General features: G+C 37.5%; 1 protein-coding gene across 1 annotated transcript; it reads right to left on the bottom strand.

Moving 5' to 3' along the window:
- Positions 1 to 10,505: 10,505 nt before the first annotated feature.
- On the bottom strand, positions 10,506 to 14,138 carry Smp_204380 (unnamed protein product; the record flags this gene model as incomplete). Its single annotated transcript, XM_018790994.1, has 2 exons — positions 10,506 to 11,030; positions 13,917 to 14,138. 2 exons carry the CDS (start codon positions 14,136 to 14,138, stop codon positions 10,506 to 10,508), a joined length of 747 nt encoding a protein of 248 aa, XP_018645785.1.
- Positions 14,139 to 19,755: the final 5,617 nt, after the last annotated feature.

Below are 19,755 nucleotides of genomic sequence, written 5' to 3'. Positions count from 1 at the left end.
TTCACGGGTTATTTATAATATGGTAAGATACCATCACGATGGATTTAGAAAACCAACAAAATACAAATACTATTATTGAGGTGAACCTTGTTCAAATAGCTTCATTTTATATAAAAGAAACTGATGGCTTTAAACTAAGTATGGTAGAACTTGTATAAAGTAATTATTTATATTTATAGGCTGTAAGACTAAATTTTTACCATCAGAAAAATACTATTTATTCATGTTCAAGTCACTGCATATCTTCTAATGTCTTCAATTCAATACTAAAACTAACTTGTATGTCAGACCATAAATGAATTGAACTAGTTGTCTGGGATAAAATAAAGAGTTGCTGATAGATAATCACTGGATTCACTTGACATTTATATGTATTATTCACATTTCAACTATTTAGTGTAAAGTTTGATTTGAATGATCCTATTAATTCATGATCTTACTTAAATTACACTTGATTTTACTGCATATGTACACAACACGCCTTCATATGTTGTGTACACAGAATTGTTCACCTCAGTGAATAGCTATTCAGCCTTATTGTATCAGTTTACTTCTTTTGTTAAGAAGGAGATTGGAGAGAAAATCCTTGTCATTATCTTATTATTAAGGATATCTTGAAATAATTAGTAATTAAAACTAAACGTGTAATAACTTAGGTACGTACAGTAATTTCTGTTATGGTCTTATATGATTTTTGCATATAACTCTTATCTATAATATCAGTCGGTTAGTTCTATGTTACTGTTCTATGGGTTCTATGGGTTACTGCCGGTCCCAAGCCCGGGTAAAGGAGGAGGGTTGGGCATGGGGTTAGCGACCCCATCCCGTAGAAAATCAACTCGCTAAAAAAACGCTAACCAGAAAAAATCATTCAAACCATTCAAACTCTGCTCTGGGAGTAGAAGGAATAATTATGACGTCTCATGATAAAAGCCGAGTTCCTTCGGAAGTCATGAGGCCGATGCACCTTCTTACAACCAGAGCGACAATTTTTATAGGTACATGGAATGTCCGGATAATGTGGGAGACCGGAAGAGTCTTCCAAATTGCTGCAGAAATGAGAAAATACAACCTGGAGGTTCTTGGGATAAGTGAAACACATTGGACGCAGGTTGGACAACAACGACTGTCTTCAGGAGAATTTCTGTTATACTCCGTTCATGAAGAAGAAAATGCCCCACATACACAAGGAGTTGCATTGATGCTGTCCAGAAAAGCACAAAATGCACTTATTGGTTGGGAATCTCATGGACCAAGGATCATCAAAGCCTCCTTCAAAACAAAGAGGAGGGCATTACAATGAACGTCATCCAATGCTATGCGCCTACCAACGACTACGATGAAGACGCTAAAGACCAATTCTACGATAGGCTGCAGTCGATCATCGAGAAGTGCCCAACCAAGGACCTGACCATTCTGATGGGAGATTTCAATGCCAAGGTTGGAAAGGACAACACTGGATACGAAGACGTCATGGGACAACATGGACTGGGAGAAAGGAACGAAAATGGTGAGAGATTTGCAAACCTATGTGCCTTCAATAAACTGGTCATAGATGGCACCATATTCCCGCACAAAAACATACACAAAGCCACTTGGATTTCACCGGATCACACTACACAGAATCAAATCGACCATATCTGCATCAACAAAATGTTCAGGAGGACGATGGAGGATATGAGAACCAACAGAGGAGCTGATATAGCATCAGATCATCACTTGCTGATCGCAAAGGCGAAATTAAAACTTAAGAAGCATTGAACAACGGGGCGGACAACATCACAAAAGTCTAATACGGCCTTTCTTCGAGATGCTGAAAAACTCAACAAATTAAAGATAGTCCTCAGCAAATGTCCCAGGCGTTTCATAATCTACTCAATGGAGAGGGAACCACCATGGAGAGCAACTGGAAAGGTATCAAGGAGGCAATCGTTTCAAAATGTCAGGAGGTTCTGGGCCAAAAGAAGCACCATCACAAGGAATGGATCACTGTTGGTACACTGGATAAAATTGAAGAAAGGAGGAACAAGAAGGTAGCGATCAATATCAGCCGAACAAGAGCGGAAAAAGCCAAGGCACAAGCCGAATACACAGAGGCAAACAAGCAAGTGAAGAGGAGCATCAGAACCGACAAACGTAAATATGTGGAAGATTTAGCGATGACAGCGGAAAAGGCTGCAAGAGAGGGAAACATGAGACAACTGTATGATACAACCAAGAAACTTGCTGGAAATTACCGTAAGCCAGAAAGACCAGTGAAAAGCAAGGAAGGCAAGGCAATCACCGACATTGAAGAACAACGAAACAGGTGGGTAGAACACTTCAAAGAACTCTTGAATCGACCAGCTCCACTGAACCCACCCAATATCGAAGCAGCACCCACAGACCTCCCAATCGATATTGGCCCACCAACAATTGAGGAGATCAGCATGGCTATTAGACAAATCAAGAGCGACAAAGCAGCGGGACCAGACAACATCCCGGCAGAGGCACTGAAAGCAAATGTGGCAGCAACTGCCAAGATACTCCACATCCTCTTCAGTAAGATTTGGGACGAAGAACAAGTACCAACAGACTGGAAAAAAGGACATCTGATCAAGATACCAAAGAAAGGCGATCTTAGCAAGTGCGACAACTACAGGGGCATCACTCTCCTCTCAATACCAGGAAAAGTCTTCAACAGAGTATTGTTAAACAGGATGAAGGATTCCGTGGACGCCCAACTTCGAGATCAACAAGCTGGATTTCGTAAGGATAGATCGTGCACAGATCAAATCGCAACTCTACGTATCATTGTGGAACAATCAATCGAATGGAATTCATCACTCTACATCAACTTCATCGACTACGAGAAGGCATTTGATAGCGTGGACAGGACGACACTATGGAGGCTTCTTCGACACTACGGCGTGCCTGAGAAGATAGTCAATATCATACGGAACTCCTATGATGGACTAAACTGTCAAATCGTCCACGGAGGACAACTCACCGACTCGTTTGAAGTAAAGACCGGTGTTAGGCAAGGTTGCTTACTCTCACCCATTCTCTTTCTCCTGGTGATCGACTGGATCATGAAGACGTCAACATCTGGAGGAATGCACGGGATACAGTGGACAGGCAGGATGCAGCTTGACGATTTAGACTTCGCGGATGATCTGGCTCTTCTATCACAAACGCAACAACAAATGCAGGAGAAAACGACCAGTGTAGCAGCAGCCTCAGCAGCAGTAGGTCTCAATATAAACAAAGGGAAAAGCAAGACTCTCCGATACAATACATTATGCACCAATCAAATTACACTTGACGGAGAAGCTTTGGAGGATGTGGAAACCTTTACATATCTGGGCAGCATCATTGATGAACACGGTGGATCAGATGCAGATGTGAGGGCGCGGATCGGCAAAGCAAGAGCAGCATACTTACGACTGAAAAACATCTGGAGCCCGAAACAATTGTCAACCAACACCAAGGTTAGAATTTTCAATACAAATGTCAAGACAGTTCTTCTGTATGGGGCGGAGACGTGGAGAACTACGAAAGCCATTATCCAAAAGATACAAGTGTTTATTAACAGTTGTCTACGCAAGATACTTCGGATCCGATGGCCAGACACTATCAGCAACAAGTTACTGTGGGAGACAACAAACCAGATTCCAGCGGAGGAAGAAATCAGGAGGAAGCGCTGGAAGTGGATTGGGCACACTTTGAGGAAATCACCCAATTGTGTCACAAGACAAGCCCTCACATGGAATCCTGAAGGTCAAAGGAGAAGAGGAAGACCAAAGAACACATTACGCCGAGAAATAGAGACAGACATGAGAAGAATGAACAAGAACTGGATAGAACTAGAAAAGAAGGCCCAGGACAGAATGGGTTGGAGAATGCTGGTCAGCGGCCTATGCTCCATTGGGAGTAACAGGCGAAAGTAAGTAAGTTCTATGTTTAAACCTCACCTCACCAGTCTAAGTTAAGACGCACAATCAACTTGGAATTGAGAAGAAATATTTTTCGGCTCATCTTGTTCAACTTTAAATCAACACATCAAGTGTAATAACAAAAAGAAAATATAACAGTAACGAAGAATATTGTCAAATGAAATCAAAAAATGAATAATATGCTTTTGACTACCTAAAAGAAGATAAGTGAATGTATGTATGCGAATTCGACCGATATTTGAACGTATGTATCCGAAGTTTCTGTTTAGTGACTCGACGTGTCTGTGAAACACTTCTAATCAGAAAGTATACACTCCTTACACAACTTAATCCAGGAGTCAGTGATTTCATTGACTAAATACAGATCTGGATCAGTCTACTCGTTTTAAACATCTTGTTTCGAGGTTTTTGATGGTTAGTAAATCTCCCTAACTGATTTATCACGTTCATCTGGTACTACGGACTGAATATTACTCATTCAATGGTTTTCTTGTGTCTATGCACTGTACATATGATTAAATCTTTGTGACTTATCCATATTTCCTATTATTTTTAAGGATTACAACTGCGATCTGAACTTAGAAAGCCATACAATTACACTCTGTATATAATTTATGTATGTTCAAAACATGGTGGGTAACTTTTGTCACTTCACTTGTTCACAGTCGCAAGTTTTCATTATGTGATAATACGTTGTCCTTTAAATATAAAGTGTATACACCTGAAGAAAACTCAATGAGATATAGCAAATTCATATTAATCGTTATATATTTGTTTTCTTTTCAGTTCGGTCAAAATACTTTTCTTGTGGTTATCAATGAAAGAATCCGTCATGGAAGCTATTCAAAAACCTATTTTATAACTCTATTATATATCCTTGCGATTTTTCATAACAGTAATGTATGTTCAAGTTAAAATAATGTTGTGAACGGTTCGCTTGAGTCGATAATCAATATTCTGATTTATTAGTTTATATGACGTTCAACTAGTACGATCGAATTTGTATGAAAATCAAAACTCTAGTTGTCTGGAAAAACCATTACTATTTAACATTTAACTATATTCCAATAATAAGTCAATATTTTGGCATCATTCACTTCTAATAAATCAGCACCAGAATAATGTTAGCCATATAACAATGAGGTAGTCATTATAATTCAGTGATGGGGTGGCGACTGATTCTAAACATAGTGAGAACATCAGAATACTATAATGCACATTATTTTATCTGTCATGGCTCAACTCAAAAGATTTTTGCTTCTGTTAACTGGTTTTTAACGTATTTAATGCTCTTAGGAATTTTTTCTTTATTGATCTTCTAATAGGAAACAGTAAAAGATGAGAATGAGTGACCGAAAGTTTTTCATATCAAAAGATTGGCTGTTAGAGTTAGATAATTGTTGTCAACCTATTTATTGTCAGTAAACTGACAGCCGAAATTGTTGTGTTTGTTGATTCATTGAATTATGATATATGAGATTTTGTTCTACCTGCTTCTTCTTAACGGTTCCAAGAAATCTGTTAGTTGAATATCCAGTACACTACGAAGTACAGAGTGTAACTTTAATATAATTAGCAAAGTTTGTATGTCTTACAGTTTTTAAAATAAGTATGACGCCACAAAATTCATTATCCATAGCTATAATCTCCCTAACCTTGTCAGTAATAAATGTTAGATTCAGATTCGGTCATTGATACTATTTCAATCACAAAAGTGGGTCAGTTATACTCTGACAAACACTATTTATTTTGTTGAAGTAGTTAGTGAGTTAAGTAAACATCATTCAGGAATCTTTACATTAATGCACTAACTTTTTTACTGTTGGTTTTCATCAGACTACTTGAAATGATATCAGAAAATAAAATGTTTTCATTATGGGGTTGTGTGGGTTGTTGAGTCTCGTTGAAATCATGAATCGGTCAATGTTAGACCACCATGAAAAAACTGGAAGCACTACACAGCTGTCTCGTCCTAGCATGGGGATCCTCAGCGGTGCGCCTCAACGATCTCGCACCCACAACTGTGTCGGTTATGAGGCAGTTACCCACTAAAGACGATGGTGGATGATCGCACAACATTGCAGATTGGTTGAAGTTAAACATGTGAGTAAAGAATATTAGATTAAACAGTAGAGAGACTGCAAAGCTAAAACAAAAGTTAAACTCTAAATCATCAATTCTAAAAACCTCTAAACTGTATGAAATAAAGTACTGATGTTCTTCCCTTAGCCAAGTGTATTAATACATCTTTTTTAAGATACAAGTCAAGATGATTTATTATCTAAATTGAAATTCATTCTTACGCTGTCATGTTATCAATTACGAAATTACTGATAGTGGAATGTCTCAATTTCACTACAGGTTGTACATTTTTTCATTAATATCATGATCTCAACTATTAAAATATCAGATGTTTTAAATATATGCAAACCAAGTGATCTCTAATTCATCAATAATTAGGAGATGAATGGTTAGACTCTGTCCCCACCTGTGTTCTTGTTCACTACAATAGCATCAACACAAAGTTGACTATTGGGCTCCGTCGAACTCGTTCCGTGCTCCTAGAATTTGTCTTTTACATACAGCTGGAGTTATAGAAATATCAGTTGATAAGCATGATTTTTTTGTTCAGCCTATTAGTTTACTATGGTCATCCATTTGACCAAACTCACACTACTGGTACTTTTCTTAAAGCTGTATTATTACGTAATCTAACCCAACAAATTGATAATCAAGTTTTGTTTGTACTCGTCTCATTAATTACTCATTGTTATTTTACAAGCAACACTATAAATTCATATTCAGTTGCTTAATTTCAAAGTTGCTCAATTACTTTCCTTCTTCTTACGTAACTAGTTTAGATAAGCAACCGATTACATAATTCTGATTTAGGTTAAAATTTGCATCCGTTGAATCAATATCTTTAGACACTGTTAAACTGACTCACTGCCACTTCCTTAGTGTTGACTTTACATTTAATTATAAAACCTACATATTACTACAGAACCAAGACGGGGAACTATTTGGGAGGAGATATTTCTCCACTCAACCTGTACTTTTTGCAAAGCATATAATCTAAAGAAATGAAAACAAAACAGCTATTGGGATTAGTTCCCAATCATACTATCTGAGGATTTTATTTGTGTTAAGAACATTTATACATAAAACTAGATTGGAAATGGGGGGGGGGTTAAGAGGAGACTAGGAACTGCCTTTATATTTTTGTCAGGTTATTTCCGGAAACCGTGTCTAGTAATTCATTGGTAAAAGCAACAGAGTCTATGACGATGCTCTTTTACGAAAATAAGAGAGGAATATTGGGAATAATAAATAACTTTAATTTTTCGAAGTAATATTTATTGTCAGGTTCGATAGCGTACTTATAAAAGTAAATACTCTTCGAATTCCCTTATTTTATTGTAGGAAATTTAAAAGTATGATTATTAAAAGTATATCCAGTCGAGTTTCTGATATGACTAGTTAATGAACTACAACTTTTCCATGATTTTTTATGAAAATAATTCATTGTCTCAATAATATTATTTGGCAAAGCACTAGATAAGGTGTGGAATAAGAAACAATACATCACTGAAGACTTTCGTTTAAAAAATACAGCATGCTAAGTGAAGTAACATACCAGAGTTATCATCAATAAGTTGTGGCTTTGTATTGACGAAGGTCAATTAGAAATTCGAACGTGTAACATTAAGGGAGCCCAGGTTATTCATGAAATTATGATCCCTATTGTTCCGTATTAATGTTAAGGTTACTTGAAAAGCTATGTGAGAATGGATTCGATTAGATTTTGTCGTCTAAGCTAAGAGAATATCTATCAGTGAAGACTTACAAAGCAATTTCGATTATATCAAAAGAGGTGATGATACTGTTATACAAGTCTGAAAACATTCCATTATACCATAAAGCTAATGGATTGGGGAGAGTCAGACTTTTAGCAATGCAATAAAATTCTGATTAATATATTAACTACCTGAACCATCCAGTAATACAATTCATAAAACAGTCCAATAAACAACTACAGCCTATCTCCTAAATTGTAGTTCTCGGTATTAAATTGTGCTAAAATTTAAATCGGACTCATTCTCCTCTTGTTTTACAATCTCCAGAGCCCTTTATCCTTATCAAATTTTAGACGCTATCATCTTCCTAATGACTAGATTATCTTTTAGTTTGTTAATTAGCTAATCCGTTTAAGGGAAAAATTAGATACATTTGAATACACTAGCTTTATTGCTGTTCTATGGGATTAAGAATCCACTCAGTCGAGAACTAGTTTTCTGTTTCGCAAATTAATTGTAGATGGAGTAATAGGACGGCAGACTCATCTACCGTTTATTGTTTCGGTCAGTCATACACAATGTATAACCTGGCACATGTTTACATTGGTTCAAGTTGCAACACCATATTAGTTCAGAGATAAAATTATTCATACAAATCCAATAGTTGAAAGATAAAACGTGAACAATGTGATTATAGAAAGCATGTGATCAGACAGATAAAAGTAATTGGTAAGTTTTGAGACTAAGGATCTACGGGGAAACAGAAAGTAGGTGTATCTGTTTAATCACAATTGATGCTGAGGTACATCACCCAAAGTCTCCAAACACTGGTTACGACAGCGGCGTTGATGTTAACCAATTACTATAAGGCTACTCATATGGCTCAGCCTAAAAGTCGACGACTTCATTGAACACTGTCACGTCTTAATTATTTTGGTCACCTTTATAAACAATTGTCTATGCAAGATACTCAATATCCTTTGGCTGGATACCATCAGCAACAACCTACTGTAGTACAGAGCGAATGAGCTTTCAGCTAATAGGGAAATTAGGCCAAGACGCTGGGGGTGAACAGGGCATACATCACCGAAATCATCAAACTGCATCACGAAGCAAACGCTAACTTGGAATCCTGAAGGGAAACGGAGAAGAGGAACACCAAGAAACACATTACGTGGGGGATCGGAAGTAGATGTCAAGAGAATGAATAACAACTGCGAAGAATTGCCAAGAACAGAGCTCGATAGAGAATCCTGGTGAGAGGACTATGCTCCTCCACGAGGGGTGACAAGTGTAAGTAGCTCATACATCATGTAACATCCCCTCTCGTGGTAATAGATGGACGGGCATAGGTAATCCATGTCCCAACTACCTCAGTCGATAAAGATTCACTACCTCACCGAAAGATTCCCCAATCTTATCTAACATCTTGCGTCTAACCTCAGAATCCCTAACCCGATGTTCTCGACACATACGAACAATGCTTCTTAGGGATTTATAACAGAATAATCGTAACCTACGAATATCTCCTATTTTTAAAGGTTACATTCCACAGTCATAAAGTAGAACACAGTTAATTGCTATACCGTACACTTGTCCTGTGGTTGGTAGACGGACATCTCCCCTGTCACAAGTCCATCGAGCTTTCTGAATGTCCTGTAATCTCATCAGACACCAAAACACCACAACGGTTGGGACATCCAGGATACTTTTATTGGTTGAGGAACTCAAATAACGCATTCCTTATGATTGGTGGTGAGACCAATCCTGGAGCAACATTTTGCATTTAGATGGAGAAACGCATCAAAAACATGCCTACACTGTTGCTCAAGACGATCAGAAGACTCTACCTTCTGTCAGAGCCTTCATCAAATAGAACTGTTATCTATCTCACTAATACACGAACATATAATACCTGTTTCACTAGTAATGATGAAACGTTGTCCACTATTACCTAAAGCTGCCAGACTTTTTATCTCTTTCGCATTCGCTGCCTATTATTGGTTAGTCTACGGTTGAAGTTACGTTCGCCCATCATCATGTTCGGAATTTGACTATATGAGTTCCCAAGCGTTTATCAACTTAGAAGATGCCCCCGAAACCGACTAACATTCCCTAACCTGTTGGTTTAAGTAACCGGTAGGTATTACTGCTATTTTTAAACCTATTAATTGTTTGTGATTAACAAAGCTCCAGTAAATATCCGTGTCAAATTGTCAAGATATTTTATTGCGAAAATTAGTTATACGAAAGATCACAAATACTTGAATAAGTTTTGTTAAGAATAAACAAGGAACTCGAGTTTATGACCTCCTGTCGACCAAACCACTACATCGAGCGATCAATCCATACCATTTTAACGAACTCCACAGAAACGTAATTAGTCATGCTTATATTCTGCATAGAAAAAAACAGCTTGATATCGATAAGATAAAACCGTTCTTTCTAATCTTGGTAACACGCTCCAACCCAGAGTATAAAAACACTGAACATTAACTAAGTAGTAAAAGTTTCATTTTTGCGCTGAAACATGGGGTTGAAAGAAACGGTTTTATACTTGTTTTTATTCTAAATGAGCCAAAGCCACAAAACTTTAGCATTAACATAGAACAATGAACAGAAAACAATGGAAACAATACTTGATCACAGTAAAATGGAAAATCTTGGGTTCACTCAGACATGCATGAATATGAGCTAATAAATTATTCCATTCATGATATTAGTATTCGGGGTGCTGTATTTAACTGAAGAGAAATGACAGTAAGAGCTGATATTAGTATTCAGACATGCCTCTGCTGTGTGATGCGAAGCCTCCACCGACTGGTCTAACCAGACGCATTTGAAGATGATTTTTGAAGTGACAAGGAGGGTTACATGAAAAACGTACGGGTGGACTTGTACTAGGGAAGCCAAGGCCTGAAGACATTTGCGAAACCGTAGGTATTTGACGTGGATAAACGTTGGAAGGGTGTTCTTCTAGGCTAAATTTGTACTTATTGGAACCTGAAGATAGAGGGTTATGCTTTGAACAAGTTGCGATTCCTATGACATCACAACTTTGATCTGTTGGATGGATGACTTTATGAATCTCAGGACCCATACAATTAGAAGAGAACGTCGAATTAATGTAAGCAAATCCAGCAGGTTGACCGTTAGAATCCAACATGCGGACTGTCTTTATCTGAAATCCATTACTTTCATTATTGAGACACTTTTCCCTGAATTCCATTATGCGGCGTAATTGGTGTTCCAAGTGTTTTGTTGCCAAGTTGGTCCGTGATAACTGGGTTCTTAGAGCCTAAAATAAGATTTGTTAAATACAAAGGAAGTAACGAAAATCATTACAAAGGAAACTGATCCACGAGAAAATGCACGCTGATAATGGTTTGAATCGTGCATAGAAATGTGAGCCTCATTGATAAAGCTTTTGAACTGAGTTATATTACCTTAACAAAAATCATAAAAGTGTAGATATATCCATACTTCATCTTTCACTACATTCTGAATATTTCAATATTTTAGTCTTATTATTAGTATTTTTTCGTCTAAAACTTACCACTTATCTTTGACTAATTTTATTTTTTATGATAATTATCTACCGATGTGTTTAGTATTAGTGTCGTTTAAAAGGAACGCGTAGAAATTGATGAGATAATCAATATACTTGTGTTCGACCCTCAGCTATTAAGTCTTGGGTTCGAACCCTGTTTCACTTCAGTATCACTAGCCCTCACACACAAGTAACTGGCAAACGAATTAATTTTTTTTACTTTATGCACTAACGTTTCGTAGAACGAGAAAAGATTTTAGCCTACTTCTCTTAACTCAGTCAGTCAGCTACAACGCAGGACAAGGCACATTTATGCATCGGTCCAAGTTGCCATACTTCGTTAGCACAAGATGAACATCGGATTCATAGAAATAGTTAATTTAGTGGTGGTAGTACATAAAAGATAGGTTGTATATAATGTTATAGTATAGGAAGAAAGAAAGTTATGAAGCAATTTTTCTCTTAAGGTTTAAGGGAAGATAAAGAGTGTATACACCTACGCCATTGTGATCGATTCTGAGCCATGTCACCTAGAGTCTCCAACCATTGGTTACGATAGTCACGAGGACCCCAACCAGGTAGTCTGCATCTGCCAACATGGCTCAGACTAGAAGTAAGTGACTTCAAGCACTGATGCCACGTTTTGGTTTGGCCGCCCCTAACTCTTTTCCAACCATTCCCTACACTAGTCAGCATAGCGCGTCGTGGTATTCGGTGTTCAGGCATACGTAACACGTGGCCTAACCATCTCAGTCGATGGAGATTCATGACCTCATCAACTGATTTACCATCATTTCCTAATACCCTGTGTCTAACCTCACTATTACTTACCCGGTGATCCCGGCAGATGCGAGCAACATTTCTAAGGCATCTGTGGTCAAATACTAGTAACCTACGAGTATCTTCTACTCTTAATGGCCATGTTTCACAGCCGCAAAGTAGAACAGAGCGAACTGCTGCGCAGTATACTCGTCCCTTAATTGATAGACGGATATCTCGTCTTCGCCATAGGTGACGTAAGTTGGCAAAAGCCAAACGAGCTTTTTGAATCCGTGCTGAGATTTCGTCAGACACCAACCCATTAGGGCTGATCAGACTTCCAAGATAAGTGAAGTTGTCGACGCGTTCGACTACTTCACTCCCTATCCTTAGTTCAGGTGTTGACGCAGGCCAGTCCTGGAGTAACAATTTACATTTGGATGGGGAGAAACGCATCCCAAACATCCCGGCATTATTACTCAGTTCTAACAGAAGACTGCATTTTGTCAACGTCTTCACCAAACAGGACTATGTCATCTGCGTATTCTAAGTCGCTTAGTGGTCCCCCTGGTAGGAGATCAATTCCTGAAAATTCAGTCGAAGACAGTGTTGTTTCCAGCAATAGGTCCGATAATTATTGAGGCTTGTATTTTAGATGCTATGTTAGTCAGACTAATCCCTCTATGGTTATCGCAGGATGATTTTGGCCCCTTCTTATATATTGGGACAATCAGTGATTGTGACCAGTCGGATGGAATCACATCCAACTCCCAGATTTTAGCCAGAATATTAGTCAACCTAGTCGCTAAAATTGGGCCACCATATTTAAAGACCTCTGGAGCCAATCCATCTGGACCAGCTGCTCTTCCTCGTTTCAGATTACTTATAGCCTTTTGAACTTTAGGTAGGGTCGGGGGACCTACTTCAATGTTCCATTTAGACTGTCTGGGAATAGTGGGTAGTTGTGCAGTAGCTGAAGGCCAGCTAAACTGCTCCTTAAAGTGTTCTGCCCATCGTTCTAAACGTCTGGGCTGAGAGCAGATAAGGGTTCCATCTTTTTCCGAGATCGTTTCACTTACACTTGACTTATTAATTCCGGTTTCTTTTATTAGTCTGAAGAGTTGCCTGGTGTTGCCTACAGCCGCTGCCTTTTCCATCTCTTTTGCTTTCGTTCTCTTAACTACACCATATAAAATATATAAAGAATAAAGTAAAAGTAAACCAGAGTCATCTTTACATGGAATAAGACTTTCCTTATTGTTTTACACTTAGAAGTATTACTGTTTATTTAATTTCAAGAAATTTTTGAAAAACACTTAAATGGGGTACATGGCCTTATTATTTAGTACAGAAATTATTGTCTTATGTTACTCATTGTTGTCAAAGTGCATATTTATCAACAGACAACCAAAACATTCAAATATACGTAGTTGTGCGTGATTCTCGGATAAATAAAGACTTGAATTCACAGCAATAACAGGTTGTTTCTTAATGAATAAGTCAGTAAATATAAACTCACCAAAGAAAGTGCATTAGATAAATAAAATGCCAGCTTCGTACCCAATGAGTTTAAATGATATATAAAAAACCGGAAGCTTCCAACTCAAGAGCCATAAATCACTAAAAATATATGAATATATAACCGTCAAAATCATGTCTCTTTATTACTAGACTTGGATTTAGACTGATACATACACGACACAAATACCACTAATTTGGATGCTGTAGACTGTGCACACATATCTGTTAGATACTTGCACCTAAATGTCATTCGCGTTATGCTACTTATAAAAATCTTTGGAATGTCAAGACATGAAGACTACTTTGGAAGTTGGTATATGACTTGTGTGAAAACATATATTAAAAATAGCCTACCTGAATTTCAACGACCTCTTCCTCCACCTGGGTGGCTAAGTTTTCCACTTCGGACTGCTTTTTGCTGGCACATTTACGTGCGTATTTTCTATTTTGCAGACGACGCCTCCGACTACGAAGTTCTTTGTGTTCCTCAATTGTTAAACGTTTTTTTTCTAGCAGCAATCGAAGATCAGCTGTTGTCATGTCCACTAACTCATCATCCGTTAAACTCAAACTCATCGTAGCTCTTGAACGATGAAAATAATCAATAGTTATGATACAATTATTCAAGTGTAAGCTGTGTAGATTGATGTAATTATATTTTTAAGGCAGCAAAGACAAGTAAAATCCGAGGCGAGACTATAATTTATGGACGACCTTTGAACGAATCTTAAGTGACCTTGAGAAACATTAGCCAATCAGGGAACAGTTAGTATAGAGTAAAAATATATTATAAAAAATCAAAGAATTAGATTGGATACACTTCTTTTACATGGTCCAAAAATTTTTCAGGGTTAGGAAGAGGTTCAAAGGTCCTAAAATCGTAATACGTAAGGTAGAGAAACTCATCTATATGGCTCTATAATACTCGGTCTCTGGAGCCTTGATAAGGTCGTAAAAACTCTCTCAGCCTCAACCACACAGCTTCAATATTGTTTGTATGTACTCCGGTTGTGTAGGTTTGTTATTTTTACTACGCATATATCCCTACAATACTCATACCACTGAACAGCCGAAGCTTCAGAAACATTTGCGACTGTTGCAGATAATGTTACTGGTGCTTTTATTATACAGTTTGCAGCAATTATTATAATTTGCCTTAGTCTTTATCTGGATCGAGAGAAAAAAGTTCTTATTCTAGCAGACTTCTTCCTCTAATATATATTATATCGAAAGATAACATCATCAAAGTAGTCTGCACAAGGTCTACAAGTCAATAGATTACCGCAATTACAAATAAAGGAACTTTTTAGTAGTCCCATTTATTGTAAACGCTTAATTGTCACATCTGTAAAATCCTCTGTGAATTGATTGCCTAATCTCATACTTTGTTATTCTCTCACTAGTGGAAGCACAAATCAATTTAAATGTGGGGTTTAATAGTTATAAGCGATGATCACCGGTAAAATCACGTCGAATATCTAAGAGGAAAATCTAAAAAATTATAGTCTGTTTCCAAAAACTTTAAAAACAATAGTTTATAACGGAACAACACCTGGCAACCCAAAAACGAAGTGATCATATTACGACAGAATAATGTATACACTTCAGTTACACTGAAGGAGGAAACTACAAAACTCACTAGATAACACATTAAACTAGACGGGAAAATTAGTTGCTCAATAAACAGTAAATCGTGATCGTATCTTGACCACACAACCTAGGACACCGGTTTGGCAAATCAAAGGCCTAGAATTTCAAAGAACTTGAAACGGTGGGTTAGTTGTTGACCATACAACCATAAACGAACACATTAGGCTCTGACAAATGTCATGACTGGCCCAAAACAGACTGAGTTCAAAATTCCAGCTTTCAAATGAACAATAATCTCCTAATTAAACCAGTAAATGAATCAGCCTCACAATCCACATTTCGACAATACGGTTTTCAATATTCTAACACAGTACATACATTAATTCCATTTGTATTTATCACCAATAACGATTTAATTTCTTCCGAGATAACTGTGCTGATAACAATAATATCCGATAAAGATATCGACTAGTACTGGTTCGGATCTACGAAGGATATTATTTTGCGCGAATAATGCCTGAAAACATTCTCTTGGTAATAAGGCCTGTAAATTCAGGACCAACGAATTTTCTGTAGCTAACCCCTCCACACTATTTTCAACTTTGTCACATATACTTACAGTGTGAACAAATTGACCTCAATAAACGAAAATGATGAACGGAGTGACCTTGACTTCTCGAAATCCCCGCTTACTTCCAAATGGTTCAAATGATTGTGGACGGAATAGAAGAAGCTTTCGCTTAACGGGCTTCCGTGTCTAGTAGCAGTGGATCACCAATACCTCCAGGCAAGATTCTTAGTATAGTAACGATAACCGAGGAAAAAATCAACTTGGTAAATTAAAATAATATGTTATCCTTAGTCCTTAAGAATAAGTCAAGTTTCCTCTTAAAGGACTCCTGGGAAGTCGCTTGGACTAGCTCAATCGGCAGCGAACTCCAGCATTTGACAACTCTTACGGAGTAGAAGTTGTGTTTACAGTCTGTTCTGCTCTGTTGGGTCTCCAGTTTCTGGGTGTTACCCCTTAGGTTAATGTTGTGACTAAGCTTAAGTAGATGTTTAAGGGGATGACCAGAAATGGTTAGGATACTGTCAGTTATAAGAAGGTCACCTCTAAGACACCTAAGACTTCAAGTCATAGGGTACCAACACTCCTAAATCCGGTGAATTTCTTTAATGCGGGCGTTCGACATCCAAAACTTTTAACACGAACTTGCAAAAACAGATTGCTTATTTTGAGTTCACCTCTTGTTGTTTCAGTACGGTTCCAGGTATTTGAAAATATCCACTAGGCGGTAGGCTAGTGTGGGATTTGTATAAACTAATGATTCTTTTGTACTTGACGACTCGCCTAATTCGGATTCCAAATATAATATGTTCATTGGTGCTCATCTAGTTCTACTTGCTGTAAATTGCACTACTTCGGAAATTCCAAGTCAGTACAATGACGTGAGTACTTCTAACTATCATGTCTAGTCACTCAACTGCACTTATTTTAGTCGGTGCGGTAGTTATTTGTAGATCTGTATATTTATAGTCGTTTGGGTGGCTGTTTATCTCAGAACAATAAGGTTTCCGAATACCAGAAACCTATACTTTAGGTAGGATATCGGTTATCCGTAATTCAAAAATGACAAGTTCGAAGTCCGAATACCAAAAGAAAACGATAGTTTCAACAATAAATAAATTGCTCACTTTATTGGAATGTATGAGAAGCCATAATTTAGAAAATAAAGGGGAGACGGAGGTGATAATCGGGGTTATGGGAAGCAGTTAGTGATATACGGTAGTGATAATCGTAGTAATTTATGAGATATGCATCAGAAATAGCTGGTCCAAGACGGAGATGATAATCTATGGGTAAGTATGCTTTCATTAGTTCTCCTCTTAAAGCTATCAACTGAAAGAGCTATTACCACTTCGGCTGGAAAAGCATTACAAATGGAAGCAACTTCAAAAAAGAAAAGTAGGAATGAACATTGATTTTTGTCCTTTGTTGTGTAACTTTACGGTGGTCGCATCGAGATGTGCGATTTTCTGTAGGATGCCTGTATTTGAGTGACATGGCGTAAACCTTATCGTATACAACTATCAGATCATTTCTTACTCTCTATTAGGTCGCAGGAAAAATATTTGGTGTTGGAGTCTGTAATAACACGATTTGTGTTCACATACTATCACCTACTTAATTGACTATCTTTGTACTTCGTCCAGAAGATTTATATCACGTGGCCGCAACAATATTATGAACTTCACGGTCAAGTTTTAGGGCATCGTCCACTCCCCATCCCTTTTTGTGTTAAGTCCTTTCAAAGCTCAACTGAATTCTTTCCGCTTTCTATGGACCTACATATTTTACGCATCGTCTGCATGGATTACCGCTGCTAAGCTGATTTATTCGAACAGTCCGCTAACAAGATAAAGAACAGGAGTGAACTTAAAATCGTGCTTAGTGAAACTGCTGAGGTTGAGACCACCAATTCGCGTGCACTCTATTTACCTTAGTACAAAACTTCCTGTTCTCACGTGTAATATCTAAAATGAGTTATTCCATAGTCGTGTCCAGGTATCATGTCTCGTTAATGTATTACTTTTAGTTCTCTCTCAAATTTTCATTGAATCAACTTTGTTTTATCCGTTTTTGCTGCTGCTACTCAAGTTAACGTATTTCCTCAGGTAAGCTCGTTTGTTTTATGTTATAAAATGTTGTTCCGTTTTACTTTGAGTATTATGTTGTGGACGTTGAAAGTAAAAGTTAGTTCTTTAGCTAAAATAAGTATTGCTGCCGCCTAGGACTGTAACTATCCGCATGTTCGTCCCTATCGGAACAGTTAAAACTGTCATTTATTATGTTATCAGGGACAATGAAAGAAAGCGATCTTCGGTTTTCTATTTTCTATGGTATTATGGACAACCCTATACAATCAAGGAGTCAAACTAATACTAAGTGCCCAGTAGTAGTGAATATCAATAATGTTTTCGAAGGGACACGGACATCTGACTACCATGGACGAAGTCAGAGATGCTACTGATCTGTTGTATAAGGTTTGGTATTGAAAATATACTACATAGCAGTAATAGATGGGTTGGACTCATTACGCCGTTCGTGGAAGCAGGCTTAACATTGAAAAGCAAGGAATCCACTACCAGTATGTTATGTATGTTTGCTGTTTCGGCCATAAAAAGGAAGTCAGAGGGCCATGATCAGGGAGTAAAAGGGTAATTAACTGTTATTGTGCTCAACCGGTACATAACATTTTCATCTAAGATGGCCCACAACCACTTCTGCGATGAAAAGTTCCTGCAAATTTCCATCTTCCTATTCGAATTATTTTTGGACAACTGTCTTGCAGTTTGAGTGCTTCGTAGCCCTAGGTATCTCGGTTTCAATGACATTCATAGTACCAGTAAGTCCACATGTTCTTCCAAAATAGATATTCAGTCTTTCTAAATAAGCCTGCTAAACTAACACCCGTATTCTCTGTAATCGATGAAGACAAGTCGGGTCATGTGCAACTGTTGTATACTGACATTTTACTTCAATCTTTAACTCTTATGTTTTAATTTTGAAAAATGAAGTAGTTGTATTCAGTAAACACACACCTACTTGCTTTGATGGAGATAGGGGTGTTGTGGAATGTTCAGCAGGACTGTGGCAATATTCTCACTGAAAAGGTAAGCAAGTGAGTGGATTAATGTACGGTACCATACATGGTATCGTTGGGTTGCTAGTGTTCCGTTAGTGTGGGTAGAGGCAATGCTTGCATATCGTAGGACACTTGAGTAAGCAAATATGAGATCAGGCGCAGGGACGGTTAGGATATGTAAAATGCGTATCAATCCATCAACTGCCGTGACACGTCATGGTGGCTAGAGTAGATTATAAGAAGGCCAGAGTCTGTAGGTTTTCCGAGAAATTAAAGATGTGCACTAGTCACTTGGATTTACTACATATGAACTAGGTGCTGAGATTCGCGTGCTCACAAATTTCTCCCATCGGCTAAGCTGATAAAAATAGCAACAAACTTACAAATTCATTCAGGAAGTTTCATTAACAATGGAATGTTAAACAAACATTTACAGCACATTTCCATTCAAAATAATGTCTGCACTATATTTGCCATATTTGAAAAAGGGAGAAGAAAATAAAAGAATACTTATGATAGAATAATAGTAATAACAAATCAGATTCCGTGTAAGTGAGAAGAATATTGTATTGTTTTTTTTAAGAAGAGAAAGAAGAAACTGGACAAACGGAAATAAAGGAGATGTGAATTGCGTAAGTAGTTTAATACGTGAGTTTATGAACACAGAACAAGAATAAACGACTATAAATTTATCGCAAAATGAGTAATAAGAATAAAACAAAGTAAATTAATAGGTAAATAACTTATTATTGCGCAAGATTTGACGTTCGAATACGTGTTTGTGAGGTCATGGTTTGGAGCGACGCTACAAAAGTCTCAATTAAGTGCAAAGGATAATCAATATGTATGAGTCGTACATGCATAGTGAAGATAAAACGAGTCTTAGTTGATTTAAGCGTGACACAAGTTATTGTCTTAATTAAAAACCTCGTAATCTTGAGAATAGTATTTATTTA

Source organism: Schistosoma mansoni, assembly GCF_000237925.1.
Source record: "Schistosoma mansoni, WGS project CABG00000000 data, chromosome W unplaced supercontig 0115, strain Puerto Rico, whole genome shotgun sequence".
Taxonomy (NCBI): domain Eukaryota; kingdom Metazoa; phylum Platyhelminthes; class Trematoda; order Strigeidida; family Schistosomatidae; genus Schistosoma; species Schistosoma mansoni.
This window is presented reverse-complemented; position numbering and strand designations above follow the sequence as displayed.